The sequence below is a fragment of the Colobus angolensis genome, unplaced genomic scaffold, assembly GCF_000951035.1.
Source record: "Colobus angolensis palliatus isolate OR3802 unplaced genomic scaffold, Cang.pa_1.0 Scaffold26, whole genome shotgun sequence".
In the NCBI taxonomy this organism is placed as follows: domain Eukaryota; kingdom Metazoa; phylum Chordata; class Mammalia; order Primates; family Cercopithecidae; genus Colobus; species Colobus angolensis.
Window position 1 is genome coordinate 18649750 of NW_012115821.1, and position 23346 is coordinate 18673095.

The following is a 23346-nucleotide window of genomic DNA, read 5'->3' on the forward strand; positions in this document are numbered from 1 at the left end:
GCTAAGTCCAGTTATTGGACCAAGAAAGAAGAAGATTTCCACTCTACTAGAAGTCTGATAAAGCTACAAGTTGATCAGCTTTTCAAAGGAAGGGAGCTTCAATGGTGAGCTAAATTCTGGACTTTTCTTTTGGTAAAATGAAAAGAAACGAAGTTTCATAGTAATGCAAATGGCACCCTCCAAGGGCATTTCACGAGGATGGGCATTAACGTGGGACTTCGGCTGGTTGTGATGAAGGTGGTGTTCCAAGAGAGATGTGAGGTGGAGCAAGGGAGGAGCAGGGTCCTCGGCTCGCAGGGGAAGGTTTACATAGACAGGCATAGCCCGCTATTCTGAAGCATGCATCCGTATTTCAAGAAACAATGTAGGGGAATACAGTTGGCAAGAGATAACTCTGATTCCATGCCACCACCCTAAAACAGAATTGCTTCAGAATATTCTGAAAGACTGCGAGGTGAAAGAAATGGAGGCTGCAGAAAAACCTCAAGCACATTGTTACAACAGTTTTTCAAAAGCATTTCATCTAAGCCATGCAAGCTCTTGGATGTGCAGCTACAAAGAAAAGAATGAAAACCAAAGAGTTGTTTTAAATGTGCAGTATCAGTTCTCCTGGGGGAAGCCAGGGTTCTCTAGGTTCTCCAGGGTTCTCAGGGTTCTCAGGGTTTTTTGTTTTGTTATTGTGGTTCATTTGTTTTCCTTTTATCATTTCTTTCTGGACCATCTTCCCCAGCTTTGAGCCGGTGGCCGTGCCAGCTACAGGTAACCCCTTCAGCAACAAAAGCTCACGCTGCTTCTCGCTTCATGCTAAGGAGCAGAGCTGGCTGGCATGCTGCTCTGTCTGCACCCCAAGAGCCAGAGCTCATCACCTTCTCAGGGGTGACCCGGGTCCCAAATCAGCTATCAGACCTGAGCCAGACCAGTCTCGAAAGCTGTGGGGGCAGTGACACTATAAACGTTTGGTTGGTCACGAAACACACCAAAGGCTCATCACATGCCCATGGCCCGAGGATGCTAGAATGCTGGTGTGGTGGTACTGGGTGAACAGATCCTGCACCTTTAAAACTTGGAAACAGAACAGTCAAAAACAACCATCTCAACGTCTAAGTCCACATGTACTTAATAAAAATGCAAAACCAATATGCATATATATATATACATATACATATATATATATTGTATGTGTGTATATATATAGATGATTTTTATATATATAAAAATTCGAAGAAGGTTAGTTATTTTGTGATAAATAACGAAAGGAAATAAGCATGCCTGTTAGTTAAAAGGGCATTTTTGGTAATTATGGTAGTAAATTCAGTCTTGATAAGAACATTTCAAAAATATAACTTCCTGAAAGCTATCTATTTTTCATGGGACATTTTCAACAATATACTGAAGGGTAATTGGAAACTACTTTTGAGTATTTCATTTTGGACAAAAAATATAGGCTTTTCACTTTGAGATCACAATCTTGTCCTCAAACATTAATTCCTCCACCAAAAAGGAAATCCCTGCAAAACCAGCCATGTGAGTTTTGGTTTGCTTTTCACTAAAGCCTCTCCTTTGTCTGGAATGTTCTTCATATTAAACTCCAAATAATCACACCAAATGGCCAAAGGGCTTTCTTTATCAGTTGGCCTTAATGCTCTAACTGATACATAAAGCATTTTGCAAACTCTCTCTGGACTTTCTGGAGACACTAGCATTAAAACCAAAGCACTGGCCAAGGACTACTTAGGAAATAGATTGCACTGACCACCAGCTGGAGGGACAACTTGGTCAAGTAATTTCATGCTGGTTTTCTTCCAAATTTTCTTTATTACAGCCCGAAGTTCTTCATTAGCTTGCTCCAGGTTTCCTGGATTCAAAAAACAAAAGGGGAAAAGCAAGCTTCATCTCTGTTCCCCAGCTCCTCCTCTGTTTGCACAGCCTCGTCCCAGCCTGACCTGGATGAACACACTGCCCTCTGATGGGGCTCCCCTCCCACCAGGCTCTCCCCAGCCAGGGGCAAACACACTTCGTATGTTCAGCAATAGAGATCATGCCTTCCCAGTGGGAAGTCCCTCCACCATGGGAACAAACATGGTTCACCCTGAGATTCAAGGCCTATTCCACTCTGATTCCATCCTGCCCTCCCACAACTGACACCTGCTATTTGCTTTCCATTGTTCCTAAGCCAGAATGCCTTTGCCTTCCACTCTTTCACAGATTCTTCCAAATCATACCTCCTTCCTTGAAGATCCAGCCTAAATTTCACCCAAATAAGACTCTCAATTCCTACTATATGTGCTCATCCATACAACATAACCTTGGCCTTTTATTATATGAACTTACACTTGTCTTTTCAACTAACATGTCAGCATAGAGGACCATTCTGCCTTCTGGAGCCCTTAACAATGCTGGTCTGGGGCCAGGTACAGACAAGCATGCCACAAGGTGCCCCTGTTAGGCTGAAAGAGGCTGGCTTTGCTGGATTGCGTCTCCCTGGGCTCTAGGGTTGTAAGAAGTCACCCGCCTGCACTCGGCATGAGTCCCATGCTGCCTCCTCTTCCCTCTCCTCCACCAGTGCCTCAGAGAGTGAGCTCTCCTCGAGGTCTCCACCTCCCACCTCCCCCCATCTCCTGGTCACTCCTCAGCCTGTTGCAATCTGCTTTCCATTCCACCTGCGAAGTCGCCACTGAGCCAGCTCCAATGGCCACACTCTAGTGCCTGTTTTACCAGGATTTGACCAGGGTTGAGCATGGCTGTGAAGGCCATGCTGGTTTGGTCTCTCAGCTGGGAAGATGCTTCTGTATTTCTCAAGTGCTGACTATGTGCTAGGCACTACAAAGGAGCTTTTGCAGACATCACCTCATTTCATCTCAGGACCTCCTGGACATCCCTGTATTTACTTCCTTTTTATAGGGAAAGAAACTACAGCTCTGACCAGTGACATCCCTCACTGCAGGTCATACAACCAGTTAGGGATGGCTGGAGTGAGTTCATTTGTGATGGCTCCGTCTCTGCTCCAATACCCTGCCTGTTTCCCCTGCTATGTAGTAAGCAGTAGTATGAGTCAACTCAAAACATTCTGGGACAAAGTGAAGCATAAAGGAAGGAGATAAAGGATGAGGAAACAAGAGGCAGGAGCCAGCCAGCCAGCCCGACATGGACATCTCCATTCTACCTGCCAGCCCCTTCCCCAGGGCCTCCCCTTGGCCAAGAAAAGGCCCACATGAGGAAGGCAAGATGGGATGTGCTGTCTCTTTCCTTTCCTGCCATCTTGTCTTGCTGGCAGGGAATGCTTACCTTCGGTCTTGATCTTAAGAGCTGTTCGAACCAAAGCAAATAGGGTTGCATTAAACATGACTGTCCCGTCACTGTTGAGAGGCATGTTCATGGCAACTAATCTCTGTAAAAAGAAAGGAAAGTTTCTTCGTAGAAAGGAAATCAGTGACCACAGCCATATCCCTCTGGATGTTTATTTTCCATTTATCACTCATCTCTTTTCTAGTCAACCCTCAATTCAATTCAACAGCCATTTGGGGGTATGCATATGATGGTTAATTTATGTTTCAAGTTGACATCCACGAGATGCCCAGTTGGTTAAGCAGAATTTCTGGGTGTGTCTGTGAGGGTGTTTCCAGATGAGATTAGCATGTGAATTGGTAGAGTGAGTAAAGCAATGCCCTCCCCAATGTGGGTGGGCCTCATCCTGTTGCTGAGGGCCCACAGAGAACAAAAAGGTGGGGGAAGATTTAATTATCTCTCTACTGGCCTGATTAAGCTGGGACATCAGTCTTCTCCTGCCCTTCAACTGAGGCTTTCACCATGGGCTCCCCTGGTTCTCAGAACTTCACTCAGATACCACCACCAGGTCCCCAGGGCTCCAGCTTGCAGATGGTAGACCATGGGGCTTCCCAGCCTCCATGATCACATGAGTCAATTCCCCATGATAAACCTCTGTGTGTATGTGTGTATATACACACACACACACAAATACACACGCACACACACATACATACATATACACCTCCATGTCCATCCTATTGGCTCTGTTTCTCTGGAGAAACCTGATTATTACAACCTATCATTTGGAGGACTCTGGGATGACAAAGATCAAAGGTTGAGTCATGAAATACAGATGCTGACATGCAGATGATATGTTTTGTATTTTAAACTGTGAAACTTCACTGTTCAAACAGACTTCTCCTTTTTTTCATTAATCCCAATGGAGGTCTTAGGGTCAGACCTCCATTCCAGGCACATTTTGTTTTGTTTTGTTTTTTTAGAGATGAGGTCTCACTTTGTTGCCCAGGTTGGTCTTGAACTTCTGGCCTCAAGGGATCCTCCTGCCTCGGCCTCTCAAAATGTTGGGATTACAGGCATGAGCCACCATGCCCAGCTCCAGGCACATTTTTAAAGCTGTTGTGAGGGTTAAAGGAAGTAAGATACAATGGGCCAGGCACAGGGCCTGGGACTTAGGTTCTCAACCAACAGGATCCATTACTATTCCCAACTCAGGGAGTGTCCTTCAGACCTTGCCTAGTGAGACCATCATGTACATCCTGTAGCATTTTGCATGAGTCTGTGTGGCTTCTCCCAGGGTTTGGTCTTTCAAAGCAGGATCCATGCTCCCCACTTGTCTTCTATATCCTGATCCCTTTAACACCAGCAATGAGAGTTGGAAAGAGTTTGGGTGAGGTACACCCTCTCTGGGCCCCAGTCACTTCAACCTGTAAATGCAGATGATATGCCCAATGATGGGAACTTGCAAGGATTAAAGGACTCATGGACACAAGAGTTTTGTGTGAGGCTCATGGCAAGCACTAAATTAATGGTGATGTTGGTAATACTTAAAAACTTCTTATTTTTTGTTAACAGCATGTTCCAAAAGACTTTCTTTCTCTTCCATATTGATGAATTGGAATCTTGTGTCTGCATAGTCTATCCCACCCAAACTCCTAGTCCTCCTACTAACGCCCGGCCCCCTCGCCAAAACCAGCACAGGCAGCCAGGAAATCCTGGACATTTATTCACTTTTCCTGGCAAGTTCCTGAGTCAGCAAAATGGATGACTGTGCCTCAAAACATCTGAAAGCTTTATGTAAAAGGATCTAGAAATTTAAACACAAGATGACATCAGTGAACTGGATCCCACACTGTTCTTGGAAAGCAGAAAAGCGGCCAGTACTGGGTAGTTTATGGAAAAAAAAAGTCAAGCTGTTTCTATATCTAGAGTCCCGCCTAAAGAGAGGCAAGGACCCTAAGGACTCGCCTAGAGGGCTTTCTGGATTTTCAGGGCAGGGAACATGCATCTGGCTCAGGGATTTATTTGAGTCTGAAACATATTTTAGACTCTGTTCTGCTACCTTGGTTTCTGTCTAGAGCTGACTCAGCATCCTGGAGTGGTAAAACCCCTGACCCCAGGATCTCCTTGGATCCATGAGGAGCAAGAACTAGTTACTATACAGACTGGATGAATTTCTAGAAGGCAGAGTCTCAAGAGGCAAATCGTGCATTTCTCCTTGAAAAAGGGAAATCCTTTTTTGTTGCTACAACAAATGTAAGCTGTTGCACCGTGACTTCTGTGGAAGGAAAAGTCTCATTGAGGGTTCCTGAGAGCATGCTCTGGCATGGAAACACAGAACCGGGTTGCAGTGGGAGATCTGGATCCATCCCTGAGAGACTAGAACCTGGTATGCCAGGAAAGGGGCATACCTCTGTAGCAGAGGGGACGTGTGGAACACACAGCACCGTGTCCCGCCACTGCCGAGGCTGGGAGATGCGCTCTCCTAGCATCCCCCTCCCCTCACCCAGGCCACCGAGTCCTTCCTGCTCCACATCCCAAGTGAATCTCCAAGCGACCTGCTCCTCTCTCTTCCCACTTCTGCTGCCTTCATTCCAGCTCTTCTGGTTGCTCTCCCTGCCTCAGGTCTACTTCTCCATTGACAACAGCCAACTTCCTACCACGGAAACCTGAAATTCGTGTTTCTTCCCCATTCTCCTGGACCTCAGCAGGTTGGAGAAGGCTCAGCTTGTGCCTGGGGCCTTCTGACACTTCCTCTTATGTCCTAGCCAAAGGGTGACCCAGTGGCTCACCCTTTGTCATTATGATGTCCATTCTCCTGCCTCCTTCAGAGCCCTTCCTGCCTCTGACAAACTCCTAGGTTCCTTCTGGACCTGACTGAAATGTCGCCTTCCCTACTATCCACCCAATGACAAATTACAGAATTCCCTTCCTCTTCTGATGGTTCCTGACAGGGTGTCCAAACAGTTATAAATCTGAGAGTTCCCCAGAGGTAGGAACCACATATTATTCATCTCTGCATCCCGAGCACCTGACAGACGGCCTGGCTGTGTCACTTAACAAGTGTTTGTTGAATGAAGCGAGCTTCTACAAGAGAGGCTGTCGGACATGCACACAGGACACTCACCTTGCACGCTACTCTGTGTGGGCACAACTTCCCAAACCCTAGGGGAGGCTGGATGCGTCGAAGCAGAGTGACCACGTCAAGGTGTTTTATCCTTCCCCTGGAAGTAAAATACAATGTGAGGTACAGGAACAGTACCAACTGGCCCAAACTTTCAGTCCAGTCCACAAAAATCACAGCTGACATTCCAAAATCCACCCCCACACACCAAATCAAATCTTTTTCAACCTACTTTGCCTCAGGGTCATATTCTGACCATATTCTTTTGAATTCATCTAAATGGTGAGGCCCCAAAATAGACCAGTCCCGGGTCAGATAGTCGAAATTATCCATGATGACAGCCACAAACAGATTGATGATCTGAAAAAGGAAATTGGAAGGGAAGAACTTCAGCTGCAGCTGGATTGGGTTAGAACTGAGCACAGGCTTTCTCATGACATGGACATGAAACATGGGGACCCCGGTCTCCAAGAGAAGTTGTAAAAAAAACTTTCTATTTGGAGAATGTTTAAGAAAAGAGTGTGATTCTAGCTTTCTGGAATGGCTTTAATTAAGTCCTGGGGAAGGAAGGCCTTCTGAAACACATTGCAGTTTTATAATGTCATTATCACCAAATAATTCACACTCTTAAAAAGTCACCACCATATGCACTGGTTTTGAAATTTTAGAAAGGAACGCTAAGAAGCTAAAGTGACTGGTAATTGCTCCAAGCCTATTATCGAGCACCAAATCTCTGCTTACAAAGGTGGCGGCAGTGACACACAACTGGTTAAACAAAAGCCCTCAGCTGCCAAATGGAGTCCAGAGTGCTCATCCACATCAACTGTCCTCCGGCGATGGGATGGGGCAAGGTCACTGGTCTGAACACTGAATGCTACATAAGCATCTGTAAATTGAGAAGGGGAGCCATGTTGATCACTTACCAGAAATGCACAGAGCATGTAAAAACTGATGAAATAGACAATGGCAAAGTTGCTCCCACATGTATACTCCTCCCCGGGGTTGTAATCTGACTCAGGGTCACAGAGCTTCCCTGGGAGGCAGGCCAGCATGATCTCCTGCCAGGCCTCACCTGTCGCACACCTTTTTCAGATGAAGAACAAAGGGGGCTTTAGTGGAGGAAAGAAGGAATTTAAAGCTTAGATCTTAGGGGAGAAAAACTCATAATTAGAGAAAAACCTAAGTCATTTGAAGCGAATCCAATTTGAATTAATGGAAATGTGAAATTCCTACTGATTTTCAAGTGTAACTTATCACAGTAACTGGAGGTCCTGCTGCAATTCCCTTGGATTTACAGCCATCATCTGATGCAAGTGCACTAATAGTCTTCGTATAAGTGGATGCTTAGTTTTGTGTCTTCTCTACTTTAAACATTTGTATAATTAACAATAATTAATTATTATTATTATTTTTTGAGAAGGGTCTTGCTCTGTTGCCCAGGCTGGAGTGCAGTGGTGTGATTGTGGCTCACTGCACCCTTGACCTCCTGGGCTCAGCCTCCCCAGTAGCTAGGACTACAGGCAGTCGCCACCACACCTGGCTAATTTTTGTATTTTTAGCAGAGTCAGGTTTTGCCATATTGCCTGGGCTCGTCTTGAACTCGTGGGCTCAAGTGATCCACCTACCTCAGCTTCCCAAAGTGCTGGGATTACAGGCATGAGCCACTGCACTTGGCCTATTAATTTTTAATGACCAAAATACTTAACAACTTAAGTCTCTGTTCAATTTTGTTGAAGGCAGAGTTGGAAACCACCTAACTTGCAAATGACTTGTCAGTCACTAGAGTCATTAGAAATACTTCATGATCTCTAGAAAGTTCTCTCACTATGAAGGCAGCTTGTTTTACAAAGTTAAAGCAATCCCATAAAATCTGAAATTGTACATCTTAGGATGTTCTCCACTGGCTGTGCAAAAGGCCTCGACATTTTTGCTAAGTTTCTGTCTTCCTGGTCGTGTTTAAGTGCATGCCTCCATGCATAAACATACATCCTACAATTTTTCAGGTGGCCTAAGTAGCCCTGCTAACTCCCAAATTAATAAACCTTATGTCAGCCACAATCGGGATTACCACAGCAGTTTTAACAATCCAACAAAATTCCTGTGTTTGAAATGCTAGGGTCTGTGTTTAAGAATACAAAACAAAAACAAAAAGCCGTCACAGTCGACTGGAAAAGGCACGCTGCTTTAATAACCGGTGCCCTCCATCCCTCTGGACCCAGACCTAGCAGGAGACTCACAACCCCTGCCGAGGAGCACCACCCAAGCCAGTTGCAGTCACCTGAAGAGCAGCAGCACCGCCTGGGGAAACGTCTGGAAGTTATTGTTCCTATTGATCTGGTTGTTATCTCTCATGGCAACTTTCCCAAACATCTAGGTGGAGAAGTTGTTAGGAAAAAGAGAATAGATGTCGTCATGCAAAAAAAAAAATCCATATGTGAATTTAGAACTAACTCAGGTTTGATCTTTACTAACTAGGGTTTTCTCATGGTACCTGGCACTTCACTCATTCAACAAAGATCTGCCAGGCAGCAGGTTACACACTGGGAACATGGTGCTCCAGAGGGGCACTGTCTCATGTTTGAGGATCCCCTACCCTGGGGTAGAGACACAAAGGTAGCCAGGCAACATCAAACCCCAGTGATGATGCTGGGGTGGTCCAGATACACAGGGAAGATGAGACAGGCTCATCTACCCAAGGCTGAGGGGCTGGGTCAGGGAAGGCCTCTAGGCGGAAGTGACATGTAAACTCAGAACTGAAAGATACATCAGGTGGTAAGAAAGGTGAAGAGTGTTTCGGGTGGAGGAAGCACCACGTACATAGGAGCAGGGTAACAGCATAGACACCGAGGGAATGAAAGTAACATGTGTGATGAGCAGACAGAAAAAGATTAGGCTGGAGACAAGGTCAGGAGCCAACAGGCAGGGGCAGTGAGCCCCAGGCAGAAAAATAGGCTTTACCTCCAGGGCAATGGGAAGGTACTAAAGAGTTTTACTTGTGAGATTTAGGAAGCAGACTGACATTCTAGAGAAGCCTGCAGATGCTTACAAATGCCTGCTGGGTGAATCTGGGGTAGTGTGTGCCATGCACCTTGCAGTTCTGAGATGGCTCTTTTTTATATGAGAACATATGTGATAAAAGACCTTCCAGGGCACAGAGCGCCATGTACTGCTGAATCACAGAGGCTCAAGTATGCTGACTTTTGTTTCCTAACTCCTGGTAAGATTCCCAGATACCTGCAAATGCTTCTATGCTTTCAGGATTTAAAAAAAAAAAAAAAAAAAAAAAAAAAGCACTACCATTTCTCTGCCCCTAGAATCACAGAATCACTTTACTTCTTTCTCACTTACATCCCTCCTTTACCTGAAAGACAGCACCTGCCCACGTGGAGAATCTGCAAGGAGCCTGTCAGCAGAGATCTAGAGCCACCTGGGCTCTTCGACTGCCTCCATTCTTAGAGGCTGCCCCCCTCCACCCACAACCTATCCCACCACCCATGCGGTGTTAGGGCTCCTCTGTTAGGGAGGCCCAGTCCCTTTCCCACCCCCAGGAGGAACTGGGAAGCAGGGTGTAGCCCCTCTGCTTGGGTCACAGAAGAGCCCAGTTTCACGCCTCTTTTTAAAGGCGTGGAAACTAAAGCACAACAATGGTCACAAAAGGCACTTGGCTCAGCACCCGCCTTCTGTCCCTGTGATGGCTCAGCACAGACTGAAAAGATCCACGAGGAGCCACATGCTTCTCTCTTCAGTCTTAGCATCTGGAAATATTTAGTTTCAAGTGAATTTCACTTTGTTATGATAAAGCATAATTCTTTTGCCATGAAGTGCAATTTTTCCTGGTGCATTCTAACCTCGCTACATTCTTCTGAGCCTGGGCCTCCCCTGGAGCTTAGGAAGCAGCTGTGTCTTTCTCATCTTCCTATGTATGGCTTCAGCAGAGGCATTTGGCTGAAAAAATCACAGCGCTTCTACTTCACTTGGTCAAGATACATCTTGCCACAGATTTGAAGCTACCCAGTGAAAGGGCCCCTGAGGGTGAGATGGCTGGAGCTTACCTGCATGCCAATGACCGCATAGATGAAGAACAGCATGGCTATGAGGAGGGCCACATATGGGAGTGCCTGGGAGAGAAAAGGCACTTGGATCAGCACTGGCCAGCTGGCACAGACTGAGAAGACCCATGAGTGGCCACATGCTTCCTTTCTATTCCACGTGCTACCATGAAAGAACATCGACAGTGAGGAAGAACTGTTTAAATCCCAGCCCTGCCCAACTACTTTAGTCCTGATGACATCATCCACATGCACGCCCAGTGTTACAATATCACAGGCAGGATGTGCTTTCCATGGTCATTAACCCTGTAGCCTAATCCTAAACATTTTCAACACAGACACATAACTCTCATAATTCTTAAATTCATTACTAGATTTTCTGGGTGAAATTACAATTGATCAAACCACTCCAGAACACTGGACATTTACAGTACTTCCACTTTCTTTTGTGGGTATGTTTTGGGGGGTAGTATTGTAGATAATGTTGCAAAGGAATATCTTTATGCAAAATCACCTTGCTTCTGCTGAAGTATTTCCTTAAGGTGAAGTCTTAGGAGTGGAATTACTGGGTCAGAGGGGAAGAACCACTTTCTGGCTGTGGCTGTAGAATGCAAAATACCTGTCTTAAGACGCACACCTTCTGAAAGAACTGCTAAGTTGGGGGGCTGTGCCAGGGAAGAAAAGGAGCGAGCTGGGGGGTCGCCAAGTGTGGCTACCTTCAGAAACACCAAATACAAGTGTTTGACAGAGCCCTCGTCCTTTCATCGAATGTTTGTCAACTGCTGTCTTACCTCATCGCATGTGACCAACACGTCCACCTGCATAGGGTGCCCAGAGTGTTAGGCTTAATTCTGGGAACACACGCTTAAAGCACCCGCTTTCTCTACTATCCGAGAGAGCTTGTCAGAAAGTCAGTGGCTCACAGATGCTCAGCCACCTTCAGACCTGTGGCAGCTGTTGACCTGTGCCTGCCAGCCTGGCCCTCCCTGCAGCTGGACTGCTCAGCAGGGTCCCACAGGGTTTATTTCAGGCTTTCCTCAACATACCTAAGTGCATTTTCTTCCTAGATTGCCAAACGTTTAAGATTTTTTGTTTGCACAGTTTCTCTGCTTTTATGAACTGCTGCTCTGGAACATGACTTTCTTATCTGTGGCAGATTTAATCTTTAAGAATTTATTTAAAAAGTGAGATAATATTACCTCCAAATTATCTATTTTTAGAGCAGTTTGTTCCCAAGTTTTGGTACTTTAAATGAATAATAACTGTCGAGGATTCTGTGCCTTAGCAAGTTCAAGGCTCACCTGCCTGAGGCCCTCACTCTACTTTCCTCCAACCTCATTCTCCCCAACAGGACCTGTGACTTCCCTTGTGAGTGCCTGCACCATCCCCCTTGCTGTCCCTTCTCCCTTTTACCTGTGAAAATCCCACCCACTAGGGACAAATGCTTACTGGGAGGGTAACACTGGTTACCCCAGAGGTGGGTGAGGGCCAAGTCTGAACTTTCTCTTTATATGTCTTTGGACAGCTTCATTTGTTATTGTAAACATAACTTTCAAATGAAAAATAGTTAAATTATTTTAAAAAATGAAGATGCAGGATTCACTTTCTAATGTTTGTGGATATCCACAAATTCCCCACATGGGTCCACCTTTTAATAAAAATCTGTATTTCCCACACCTTCTCTTCCAAATGGAATCAGTCCAGAAGGCTAGAATATCTGGGCAGGGTACTGGCAGGTACAGGAAAAGCTGGTTCTACTTGGGAAAGTCTGGAACTGAGCTGTACCAGCCTGGCAAATAAGAGGTGACAAATGAGGTATGGTATATGCCTAAGTATCTCGAACTCTGTGACCCTGTCAGGAGCAAGACAACCCAGTGATGGTGGCTAGCCCAGGTGGTAGTTTCTGATTTGTGTCTAGACTAGCCAACAGACAGCACTGTTGCAGCCTTGTCAGAGAGAGGCCGTTGGGCTTCCAGGCTGTCTGCTGGGACCCGGCCCTCACACACCACCACCAGGCATCCCGGGGGCACTGCAGGGCTGCAGGCCTCACACCTCTCTCCGTCTTGGAAATGCTACAGATCTCTCGGCTACGGATCCTTCCTGCTTTCTCTTCTGTTTCCTTTAGGCAAGTAATCCCATGTGATTGACCCAAGAAATGCTGATTTGGGTCTCTCCAGCATTCCATGTTTTCTATTGACTTAGGTCCACAGAGTGGCCACGCAGGGGGAGCCTGGGTCCTCTAGGATGGGGACAATCACTGACTTACATATGATCTTCAAAGACAAAGACAGAAGTCCTTGGCATGGCTCTTACCTGAAAGGACTTAATAAAAGTCCACAGCAATGTCCGGATGCCTTCCCCCCTGCTGAGAAGCTTCACCAATCGCATCACTCGGAAAAGACGGAAAAAGGTGATGGAGATTCTATTGCTCTCTTCAGAGTTCTGAAGGGTTATCATGGAGAGGTCAAACCCAATGGAAAGTAGAACATGCAACACTTTCAGAAAAACAGCAACAGATGCAAAGGTGACAGAGGTAAGAACTGAAGATGTGATTCTAGGGCCTTTTCATCTTAAAAAGCATGATATGAAAGGAAGAGTTACATGCTAACAACACAGAGCTTGGAAAACTGCGTCCACACAGCACATGCATGTCCACATAGTCTACTGTGTTAGAGGAGAATGCTGGGCTGGTCAAGAGTACTGGACACTGATGATGAATGCAAACCACTGCAGACACTGTTCTGGAAGGACAATCATGGAGAATACAGAAAAACCAGTGGAAAACTCGACATGGTCAAATAAACTCAAGGAAAAGGCCCAGCCCCTGGGGACTAGTCACTGATCTTACCCCAGGTGTAGCAGTTGGGACAGGGACATTTTCATTTTCAGTTGGCTTTAAGAAATCAAAGATTGAAAATGGATTAATGAACCAGGAAGGGGTCAATGGTTCCGGAGAGCATTTCCCCCTTTAAAAAAATGTGTGGTTCCTGTCTTTGGACACCACGCCTGCTCCCTCCCTGAGAAAACACCAGTGGCTCTCCTTGGAGGTGGACTTGAGGGCAGGCAGCCACGGACATGGGCATGGACATAGTACCACTTTCTAGTTCACATCTGAGGACACGCTGTGCCAGGCTGACAGGCATCCAGTAAAGGCAGTACCGCAAGACCTCAACTCTTCCTAGAGACAGCTGCAGAGTGTTGCCCCGCTTCTTGCGAGGAGGCTAGTTCTCTTGGCTTAGTCGGGGCTGTGGGTCTCAGGAACTAACCACTCTGCAGCAGGCCTCCTATCCCTGAGGAACAGAATGTCTCTAGCAGAGGGGCAAACAGTGGTGCCTGCCTGTGGGCCGCAAACCCCCTTGGACCACACTCTGTTCCTATGAGACTAAACGCCTGGGTGGTGTATGTCTGACAACAGCCTCTCTGGCGGGGCTGCTGCAGAGCTGGACAGACTGAGTCACGGCAAGGAGGAGAGAGGCGGGCTTCCCTACAGAAGCCTTCACTGCCTGCCCCACAGCTCAGACAGCTTTCACGTAAGAGGGAGTGCAGGTCCCCGTATGGGTCTTTGGAAGAAACAGTAGAGGACCAGCTCTGCTGAGGTTCAGCAGCTCCACCTCCTCCAGGGTCTGGCTGCGCTCCTGTCCCTTGGCCCCAGGATGCAGAATCTGTAATGACTGGTGCTCACCTGCCCCTCAACCCCCACCCCTCCCAGGGAGGGCATGGGCCTTGCCTCACTCCACTCTGTGCCCAGCATGCTGCCTGGCACTACCTGAGTGTTCAGAAAGTGTCTGAGAGAACACAGAGGAGTTGGAAGCAAACTCCAGCCAGCACCAGGAGGCATCTTTACATTAAACAGCAACAGTCAGTGGAACCAGAGCCAGCACGTGCCAGCCTCTCTTTTCCCCTCAGTGGTGTCACCAGGAGCCAACAGAGAGAAATGAGGCTCTTCTGGTTAGGGGCTTCAAGGAGGCTTTCTGTACAGTGTGTCTGCAAAGTTAAGGGACATGTGTACATGTCTGGATGTGTGCACTTCTCGAGGGCCTCCTCCCTGGGGATCTGGGGAAAGGAAGAGCTCAGTTCTGAAGCCTCTCTAGCATCAAGAGCTACCTCCTGAGACCAAAGAGAAATTCTACAAAATTCACAGAAAATAAGGGGTTTCAGCATATCATAGAACAACTGAAATTCAGTAATGTGACTATGAACCCAAGAGGAACGGGTTCTGACAGAGTTTAAAAGGGGTCCTTGCTTTTCCTGGGATGCTCAGAATGAGACTCTGCCACAGGTTTATAAAAAACTCAGGATGGCTATTCTTATTACCCTCTTCTATTAGCTCATCTCAAAGGAAATATCACCTCCTTAAAGGGACAGACAATGTTTTTCAACTTAAGACCTTAACAAATGAAGGAACTAATTTTTTAAAGTTCTCATCATCTTCCACATCATTCTCACTAAGGCTGTGCACAGGAAGGCTCCACTCTTGCCTGTCTGGCTGGAGAATGGGCTGTGAGTGTGCATGCTAAGTATGCCTGCATGCACGCCTCTGCTTGCCTGTGTTCAAGGGACCAGGCAGTGTGCACGAGGGAGACGGCTCTACAGTTATCCTGAAACATGCACGACTTATGAATCAGACCTGCAAGACAGTAAGGGGCCTGTTGGTCAGGGAAGGCGCTCCTGGCCACAGTCCGGCCTAAGACCCTCCTGCGTGCCTCTCCCTATTCTGCTTCAAGTCTGACAGGCCATTCATGGCTCCCTTCCTTAAGGCTCGTGAAAGTCAGCAACTGAACTGAATTTTGAAGTGTGCATCTCTTCAACTGATATCTTTGAAATGTGACAACCTATGGACTATGAACTTCAAACCATGAATATTCTCTTGTTTAAAAGAACGAAAGGGAAGAGGAGACAGCATTTGTAAAGGGAGAGGGCAGGGCAACATGCGAGGGAGGGAGGAAGAAAGAGCAAACAGCACACCAGGCTTCGTGCACCCCCAGTGCGCCTGTGACACCCCCTCCCGCCACGCACCACTGGGCATGGGGGGCTGCTTCAGGGGAGGATGTGACTGGCAGCCCCGGGGGGACAGTGCAAGTTGCCAAAATATCTTACAAATTTAAAGAACCCTGAGGATGGCTTTGCCCAAATGACAAATGTCAGCCCAGTGGAAAGGGCAGGCCAGCTCTCATGCCAGTCTGCACACTAAAACCACCTGGGGATCTTCAACAAAATCTCTGAAGCCCAGGTCATACCTCAGGGATTCTTACTTAATGGATGTGAGGCATATCTGCATGTTGGGAATTTTATTTTGTTATTATTATTATTTTTTTGAAATGGAGTCCCCCTCCGTCACCCAGGCTGGAGTACCAGTGGCATGATCTTGGCTCACTGCCATCTCTGCTTACAGGATATCAGTGATTCTTCTGCCTCAGACTCCTGAGTAGCTGGGATAACAGGCACCCGCCACCATGCCTGCCTTATTTTTTGTATTTTCAGTAGAGATGAGGTTTACCATGTTGGACAGACTGGTCTCCAACTCCTGACGTCAGGTGATCTGCCCATCTTGGCCTCCCAAAGTGCTGGGATTACAGGCATGAGCCACTGCACCAGACCTGCATGTTGGGAATTTTAAAAGCTCCTTGGTGATTCAAGTGCGCTGCCAGAGCTGACAACTCCAGTCCTGGGCCAGGGGAAAGCTGGCCCGAGTAGTTAACAGGTGGCCTATACTAGCTAATGCCCTTTAGATCTCGAGCGGCCATACAGAGTGGGGTCACTACAAATGCCCACTCAGGCTGCTGTGGCTGGACAGTGGATTCTTCTCGGGTTAATGAGGGATTAGTACTCGGATGCAGAGAGAGAGATTAGACTACATCCGCATCTTCCTTACAAGGGATGGAGGAGGCTTGAACATGAAGGGAACTGGTGGAGCTGGAATGCAAGTAGGCTACGCTATGCTGGACACCCCTAGGAGACACCAGACTGGGGAAGGACTAGCTTTCCAAACACGGCCTCAAGGGGCTGCTAATCAGTTTTCAATGGGGGGAATTCCAGTGTCACCTCAGGGCTTAGACAAGACAAACTTGGCAGTTCCTTCCCACCCTAACATGTCACATTCTTCAACTGGGAACCCTACAGGAGACAGCCCCTTAGCCTCAGGAGGATGGACTACATGTCAGGGTCCAGAAAGCTCCTTCGATTCCTGGGGCTTTGTGGATGTTCCCTCGAGCCTCTTCCTGCAGGGCTCTCAAGCAGGCTCTTACTACATAGGCCCTGGGGCAGCCCCCTGCAACTGTGGAAGTCAAAAAGACCCTGAGATTCCCAAGTGAAATCAATGAAATCAGTCCATTTCATTTTCTGTATTAATTTCTATCTGTGCTTGGAAGAGCTGAGAGGATGCAGTTTTCTAATTCAGATAGGAAGCAAACCAGCATCCCAGAACAGCTGGGCCAGGTAACCCCAGGCATTGTGGAGAAGCCAGTTTTTTGGGGGAGCTTCCCTCTGACTATTTCTGAGCTCACAGGTAACACCTCTGGGAGGAAGGCTTCTTTATTTGGGGTTGCTGGGTCTGTGTCCACAACCCAGTGCCCAGCTAAGCTGGCTCCTGGGAAAGGGTTCGCATATGAAATGGGAGACTACACAACCTTACTGTGGGGTCAGAAAAAGAAGATGAGTGAGACTATCAGCCACCTGGTCCAAATGGCACACCTTAAAAGGCAGGGACCATTCCTGGATCTCTGAGAGGGAGCTCCCTAATGACTTTTTACTTGCTCCTTCAAAATAAGTAATAATAAGGCAGACATGGCTTCTAAACAAGTGTTTTGTCCCCCAGACACTAATGATAATGAGAAGAGACAAATGTCAGTGACAGCCATCCCTGGGTTAGGGACAATATGTTGCTGGGTCATTTCATCATTCAAGAAACAAACAGGCATCAAAGACGGATGGAGCAAGAGGGAGCCCACCAGTCATAGTGTGACATTTTAGCAGCCTGGTGAGGTTAGGACCAAATGTGATGGAGGTAAGTCCACGAGTGCTGCCAAACCAGGAACTGAGTGAGGTGTGGGGACATGGGAGGGGGACAGTAGGATGGAGCAGGCTAGTGCACATGCAGGCAGGACCATGCAAAGGACTACCCAAAACGTTTTTGCAAAGAATACAAACGCAGGCTGAATTCAATCATTTCTCAGCCAGATCATTCATTCTGGAAGACTATGTTGGCAAGTCACAGAGCCAAGCGTGACTGACCAAGATGGCCCCAGGCTGGAAATGACAGTCTATGGGATGGGGAACAATTTAGATGATTGCAACCAATCCTTAGCACGTCCTGTGAAGCGTAGTGAAAACCAAAGGTGGAGAGGCCAAAAACAAGCACACGGTCTTTAGAAGTGCTTTGCTTTAACGACTTCACCGTATATATGCTTATATATACTTGCCGCTACAATTTTCTAAAAATAAAACCAACATGAAAATCAATTAGGCAACAGAAAAGAAAGATCAACAGAGTTTGGGGAAGACAGCACAGCAGGTTAAACATTGCAAACAATGATGACTTATGGCAGCTACAACCAGCCAACGATGAACCAAAGGCGTTCATGCCCAGCTGACAGCTGACCCCTCAGCTCAGGGGACAAGGCCACCGAGGATGTGATGTGCACTGCTCCCCAGGGGAACTACATGTGGAGGGGAGTGAGGTGTCAGAACCAACAGTCCCACTGTCATGTTTTTACACCAGAGGTTAAGGATACCCAGTCCTTTTTTATCTTTGTGCCTCCTGACAGCCTAGCCCAGAGCCTGTAAGTGGTGGATGCCTGGGAAATGTGTGTTGAAAGATGGAATAAATGTGAAGGTGGCCTTGAGCAACCCCTCTGTTCCAAGGCCCAGCAGGGAGACACTGAGATTTCTGAAGGTGGTGTTCTGCTCTGGCCCGGGGTAGGGAACTGGCATTGCCACGGTTGAGGAATATATTTGGTCCCGGGCCACAGCTGACCAGGAAAAAGGTCACTGACTGAAAGCACATTATGGTAGTGTCTGCCTATGTGATTTGAGAAGTTTAATTGCATGCCAACAAGGGCCCCCCCGAAAGCCTGTGTTGCACAGATACCCCAATGTCAAATGCTAACTAGAACCTTCAGCATAGACCTGCCCCTTTCCTGACTGGTGCAAGGTGAACACAGCAACACTGAGACACCGAGGAACAAAGTTGGGCCACAGGGGACAGGGGCAGCGGGAGGAGCAGGGCCAGCCTGCAGCACATGTGAGGCAGCCAGGAAGCTGGGCGTGTGCTGTCCCTGAGTACATGGGTGCTACACCCCTGCCAGCCAGCAGGCAGATCAGGCATGAGAAAGCTGGGTGTCCCCAGGTGCACAGACCTTGGCCACATCCTGGTGCCCGAAAGCTAAGTGTTTACACCCACCACCTGCACAGCACTTGAAGCACTGAGCAGTCCAGGGAGAGATGCCAAGCTACTAGTTTATTGTATTTTCGTTTCCATTATAGACCATCTCTGACTCACAGAAGGGTATGTTCCAGAATTTTCATGTAAATACACCTCCACGTAGATTGTAAGCACTTTGCATTGTGAGATGATTAAGCTGGCAGATGTCTAGCCATAAACTTGGGAGAGAGCTCAGGGCAGCCCAGTTAGGGACCTGCTGTTCTCCCATTAGCACCAGCTTATTTTACAACCAAGCATCATTTACATATCATGAATGGCAATTTTATAGCTGACACATGGAACATTTCACATAAAGTAGAATTTACATGTCTGGGCTTTAGAAGCTGGAATATGTGTATACCTAGGTCCAGCAAAATACCTCTGAGTGCCTTGTCACAACGTGGCGTGACGAGGCTTAAATCACACCCTCATGGGCACAGTCTCTGACAGTCCATTTTACTTATTACAGGGATAATCTACACTTAGAATAATACTTGTATCTCCCTAAAACTTTGGGGTTTTTAGCAAGCATTTTCCCAAACATTCAGATCATTTTATCACTATAACATATCTGCGGCAAGGTGGCAGATGTTTTTCACCCTACTTGGCCCGTGAGGGAGCTGGAATCCAAGTCAGTTTGGAACTAGGGCTGCAACTGCCAGGTCTTGTGATTACCAGGCTGGTGGCTATCTTACTATTCACACGCCAGGATCAGCATGGCCCCAGACAGGTGGCATAAAGGGATTTCACAGTCCTTGTGTGATACAGGCTGTCTGGGCACCAGGATGGACCTTATAACCCTCAACCCTGCAGATGTCACCAGGCAGAGCATCAGGGGCAGGGGGTGGGCTGGATATTGTGGAGCAAAAGCCAACACCACACAACAGTCCCTCCCCGTGCTCCGCCCACTCTCTCGAAAGGCTCTGTACAGCCTGGGCACACACACTGGATGCCCGCTAAGACTTGCTGATGAACTGGGAACAGATCAGGTAGACAGGGCTCTTTCTGCCTACCTGAGCCCTTCCTGTCTGGCACGGGTCAGCCCCAAGGGGAGCCAGGTGGAAGGAGGAGCTCCCTTTCTCATGCTTCTTAATTTTGCAGGGGGCAAGGTGCTCCGAGTGCTTCCAGGGAGATTGGTTCACTCCATCTACAATGCTGCTACTGCCCTTGTTCCCCCTCGAATGAATCTACTGGATGCAACAAATGTGGACTGATCCCCTTTCCCTGGTTCGCACTCGGCCCTCTTTTCCCTGGCCCCAAGCAGCCTTCCACTGGCTGGCATCCCCCTTTGGGCATGGGACGTTCACCAGCGTCACCAGTCAGACTCAGAGCAGACATGGTACAGGTGAGGGCACCAGCAGCAGCCGCCACACGCTCAGGGCATAGCTGGCTGTGGGGTCTCCCACCTGTGCCCTCACAGAACCATCGTGGGGACAAGGGTGCACATCAGTAACTCCATGTACAGCTGGAAAGACTGAGGCATACAGCACTCGGATGACTTCCACGGTCACACGGCTGGTGAGTGACAACATTCACACGGACACACAATTAACTCCCAGCCCTCATGGCTTTAATTGGATCTTTTGAAATACTGTTCGCACCAAACGGCGATTCCACATAGACTTCCCCACTCTTCCTCAGGGGAAGGAGATAGAGATGGGGTGAGATGGAGGAAACTACAAATTATCCTTAGTCTTTCAAAATAAATTTGTGTCTGGATTTCTAAAGTGTGTGGAGATTCAAGGGCAGGGCCTCCCGTCTCTTCTATGTCAGACTGAATGAAAACAACCACGATACAGGACACAAAGTTTGCTACTTACATTCACTTCAGTTATAGCAATATCAACGACGCTACCAACAACAATTAAGGCATCAAAAGTGTTCCATGCATCAGTGAAATAGTGCTGTTAGGGCAAGCATTCAGAAGCCACAGAGGAGAGGAAGCACCACAGGAAAAAAGAAGAAAAGGACAGTGTTATAAAAGGGGAACGTTCTAGCATCGCGCCACACGGCTACTTGAAACATCCCCCTAAAATAAACATGTTAAAGATACGCCACTGTGGGTATCACTTCTGACACAGCAAATGAAAACAATTAGAGACCATCCTATCTTACCTTGCCTACTAGTGACCGGGGTAAATGCTGCAAAAAGGTCTATCGTCCAAAAGGTGATTTGTGTCTACAAAAGGCCCTGGGATAAGGCTCTACCCTGAAACGCTTCTTGCCTACAGCTCTCATTAGGAAATCCTAGTTTCAGATCAAGTGACTGGGATCTGTGACTTGTCCAGGTGATGCCACTGCAGGGCAGGGAGCGGAGTATGCACAGACAGAGGAGAGAGGACACAGGTGGCGGCCACGCCAGGTGCATACTCACGTCTGCTTCGCTGAGGGCCACGTCTATAATGCTGCCGATTACGATGAGTGAGTCAAACGTGTTCCAGGCGTCACTAAAATACCCCTGGACAGAGCAGGCGAGGGCAGACGTTTATGAGCATGTATGAATGACCCGCCACACGGACCATATGGGGCGAATCCGGGTCCCTGCCGCACCCATGGCACCCAGGTGGAGTGGGAAAGCCAAAGGGGAGGTAACAATACTGTCCACTGGTGGAAAGGTGCACAGCAGGGTGGTTGTGCACCTTAATGTGTGAGAGAAGGTGCACGCACACCCATGCACGCATGCATACACACACGCACACACGCATACACGCACACGCATGCACACACGCACACACACACACACTCATGGTCCTGAGTGGTACCAAACCAAGCAGAATATCTGCAGGGCCGAGGAAGGCATTTTGGTCATCTTGTCCTGGGACCCAAAGGGATGATCCCAAACCCTCACGAGCTGATGGACTCCTTCCTTAGAATCTCCACTCACCCCACTTAAAGAGCACTGTCACCAGGCATTGCACACATTTTCGTTTCTGTGCTCCTTCAAAGGGACCAGCAACGCTCTCCAGTCCTAGCAAGTCCAGCCTGTATTACAAAGGCCATGCCTTGTGGCAGGATGACTGACACAAGTCCCTGTCTTCAAAGAACTCTCAGTGTAGAGGACACAGACGGGTAGATAATGGCTTACAGGGACACAGGTAACGTGAGGCACAGTGTCGTGGCAGAGACACTGGTTCCTGGTTGTGGGGGTGGTGATTAGTGGGGGGAAGTCAAGGCAAGTTCTATAGCAGAAAAGAGTATGGAATGAAAAGGATGTTCCAAGGGCTCCCCTGTCCTCCACAGAAGCCAACAGGCTCCTTCTTCCGTCTCAGCTTTTGCTTTCTTTCCCTCCCACTTTTCACCCTCTAGGCTAAGAGGAGTCCTTCCCATCCTGCAAAAACAGCACCAGGTTCCTCCCCACCTCCTGACGTCTCTGCAATCCTAACTGCCTAACCCCAACTCCATCTGTTCAACTTTACCCTTCTTTAAGGTCAGATAAATGCTCCTTGATGGAACCTTCCCAGCCCCGGCTGTCTGCACTCCCTCATGCTGACTCTGAATCTCTTATGTACTGATCGCTGAACGTGGGGTCTTTGTCTGCAGCTCTACCAACCAAAAGCCCTGAAGGATGATGACTGTGCTGCATACTCAGTCCCCCAACTTCTCTAACCCCATTATCTAGCCAGAGCCTTGAACCCAGTCAGTGCTTGGCATGTGCAATGTCTCCTTTGTCCACCAACTTGTACCCTGCCTGTCATCCAGCTTTGTCTGGTTGTTTGTTCAGGTCCTCCTATCTTGCAACAATTTTGAGGGTACAACATCCCCACAATTGTGACTTAAAATCTACATGTATGTGCCAGACATTTTACATCATCTTCTAGCATCAGCACAGCAGGTGCTAAATGAGTGCCTGTGGTCTCTTGACACCCCTGGGAAGCTCCCGTTTGGAGAGGGAGGTGGGGAGATACTGCACAGAGAGCCAAAGGGGCAAGGGACTGGCTGTCAAGATCAACAGCACTGTCTATAAACCAACTGTGTTTTTTCCAAAGAGTCTGGACACTCTTTGGAAATGAAAATTCAGGTACAAATTATATAAAACGGGGCCCAGCATGTTTACAACTGGGTACATTTAGAGCTGCATTAAGAAAATCAGAACGAAAAGTACTTTGAGGTGTCAGGCCCCAGAAACTTGTGATGAAACGCAGACCCAGAAGCAGCCACTGCAGAGCCACAGCCTTTTGCGACAGTATAGAAGATGTGGACCTGCTGACTGTCCTAACAGCTGGAGTAGAGACGTTTATTCTAGTCACCGTTCATCAGTCCAGGTGCATTTACGGGGGAGCTACGACACTGACTTAGGGTTTGCTTTTTTTTTTTTTAATGATTCAAATAGAGTATATCAGTCACATGTGTAGAAATACACTTGTTGGAGTCAGGTTTTTTTTTTTTTCTTATTTGGAGCAGGTAGCTGAATATGCAGAGTTCTGGCACTAGGTGTCAGCAAAAGATTAAATTAAAAACACCCACTTTGG

General features: G+C 47.6%; 1 protein-coding gene across 4 annotated transcripts in view; it reads right to left on the reverse strand.

Annotated features, from left to right (window-relative positions):
- Positions 1-23346, reverse strand: part of CACNA1D (calcium channel, voltage-dependent, L type, alpha 1D subunit) — a 327099-nt gene that overhangs the window by 29585 nt on the left and 274168 nt on the right. For 2 of the 4 annotated variants that reach the window (XM_011947282.1, XM_011947281.1), the window contains 10 exons: positions 21252-21335; positions 13307-13351; positions 12772-12900; positions 10462-10527; positions 8688-8779; positions 7333-7492; positions 6642-6769; positions 6413-6509; positions 3286-3388; positions 1754-1855 (listed from right to left, as the gene is read on the reverse strand). In XM_011947282.1, coding sequence (XP_011802672.1) covers positions 1754-1855; positions 3286-3388; positions 6413-6509; positions 6642-6769; positions 7333-7492; positions 8688-8779; positions 10462-10527; positions 12772-12900; positions 13307-13351; positions 21252-21335 — 1006 coding nt within the window. The remainder of the gene's footprint in view (positions 1-1753; positions 1856-3285; positions 3389-6412; positions 6510-6641; positions 6770-7332; positions 7493-8687; positions 8780-10461; positions 10528-12771; positions 12901-13306; positions 13352-21251; positions 21336-23346) is intronic. The other 2 variants (XM_011947284.1, XM_011947283.1) reach the window with 1 other exon arrangement.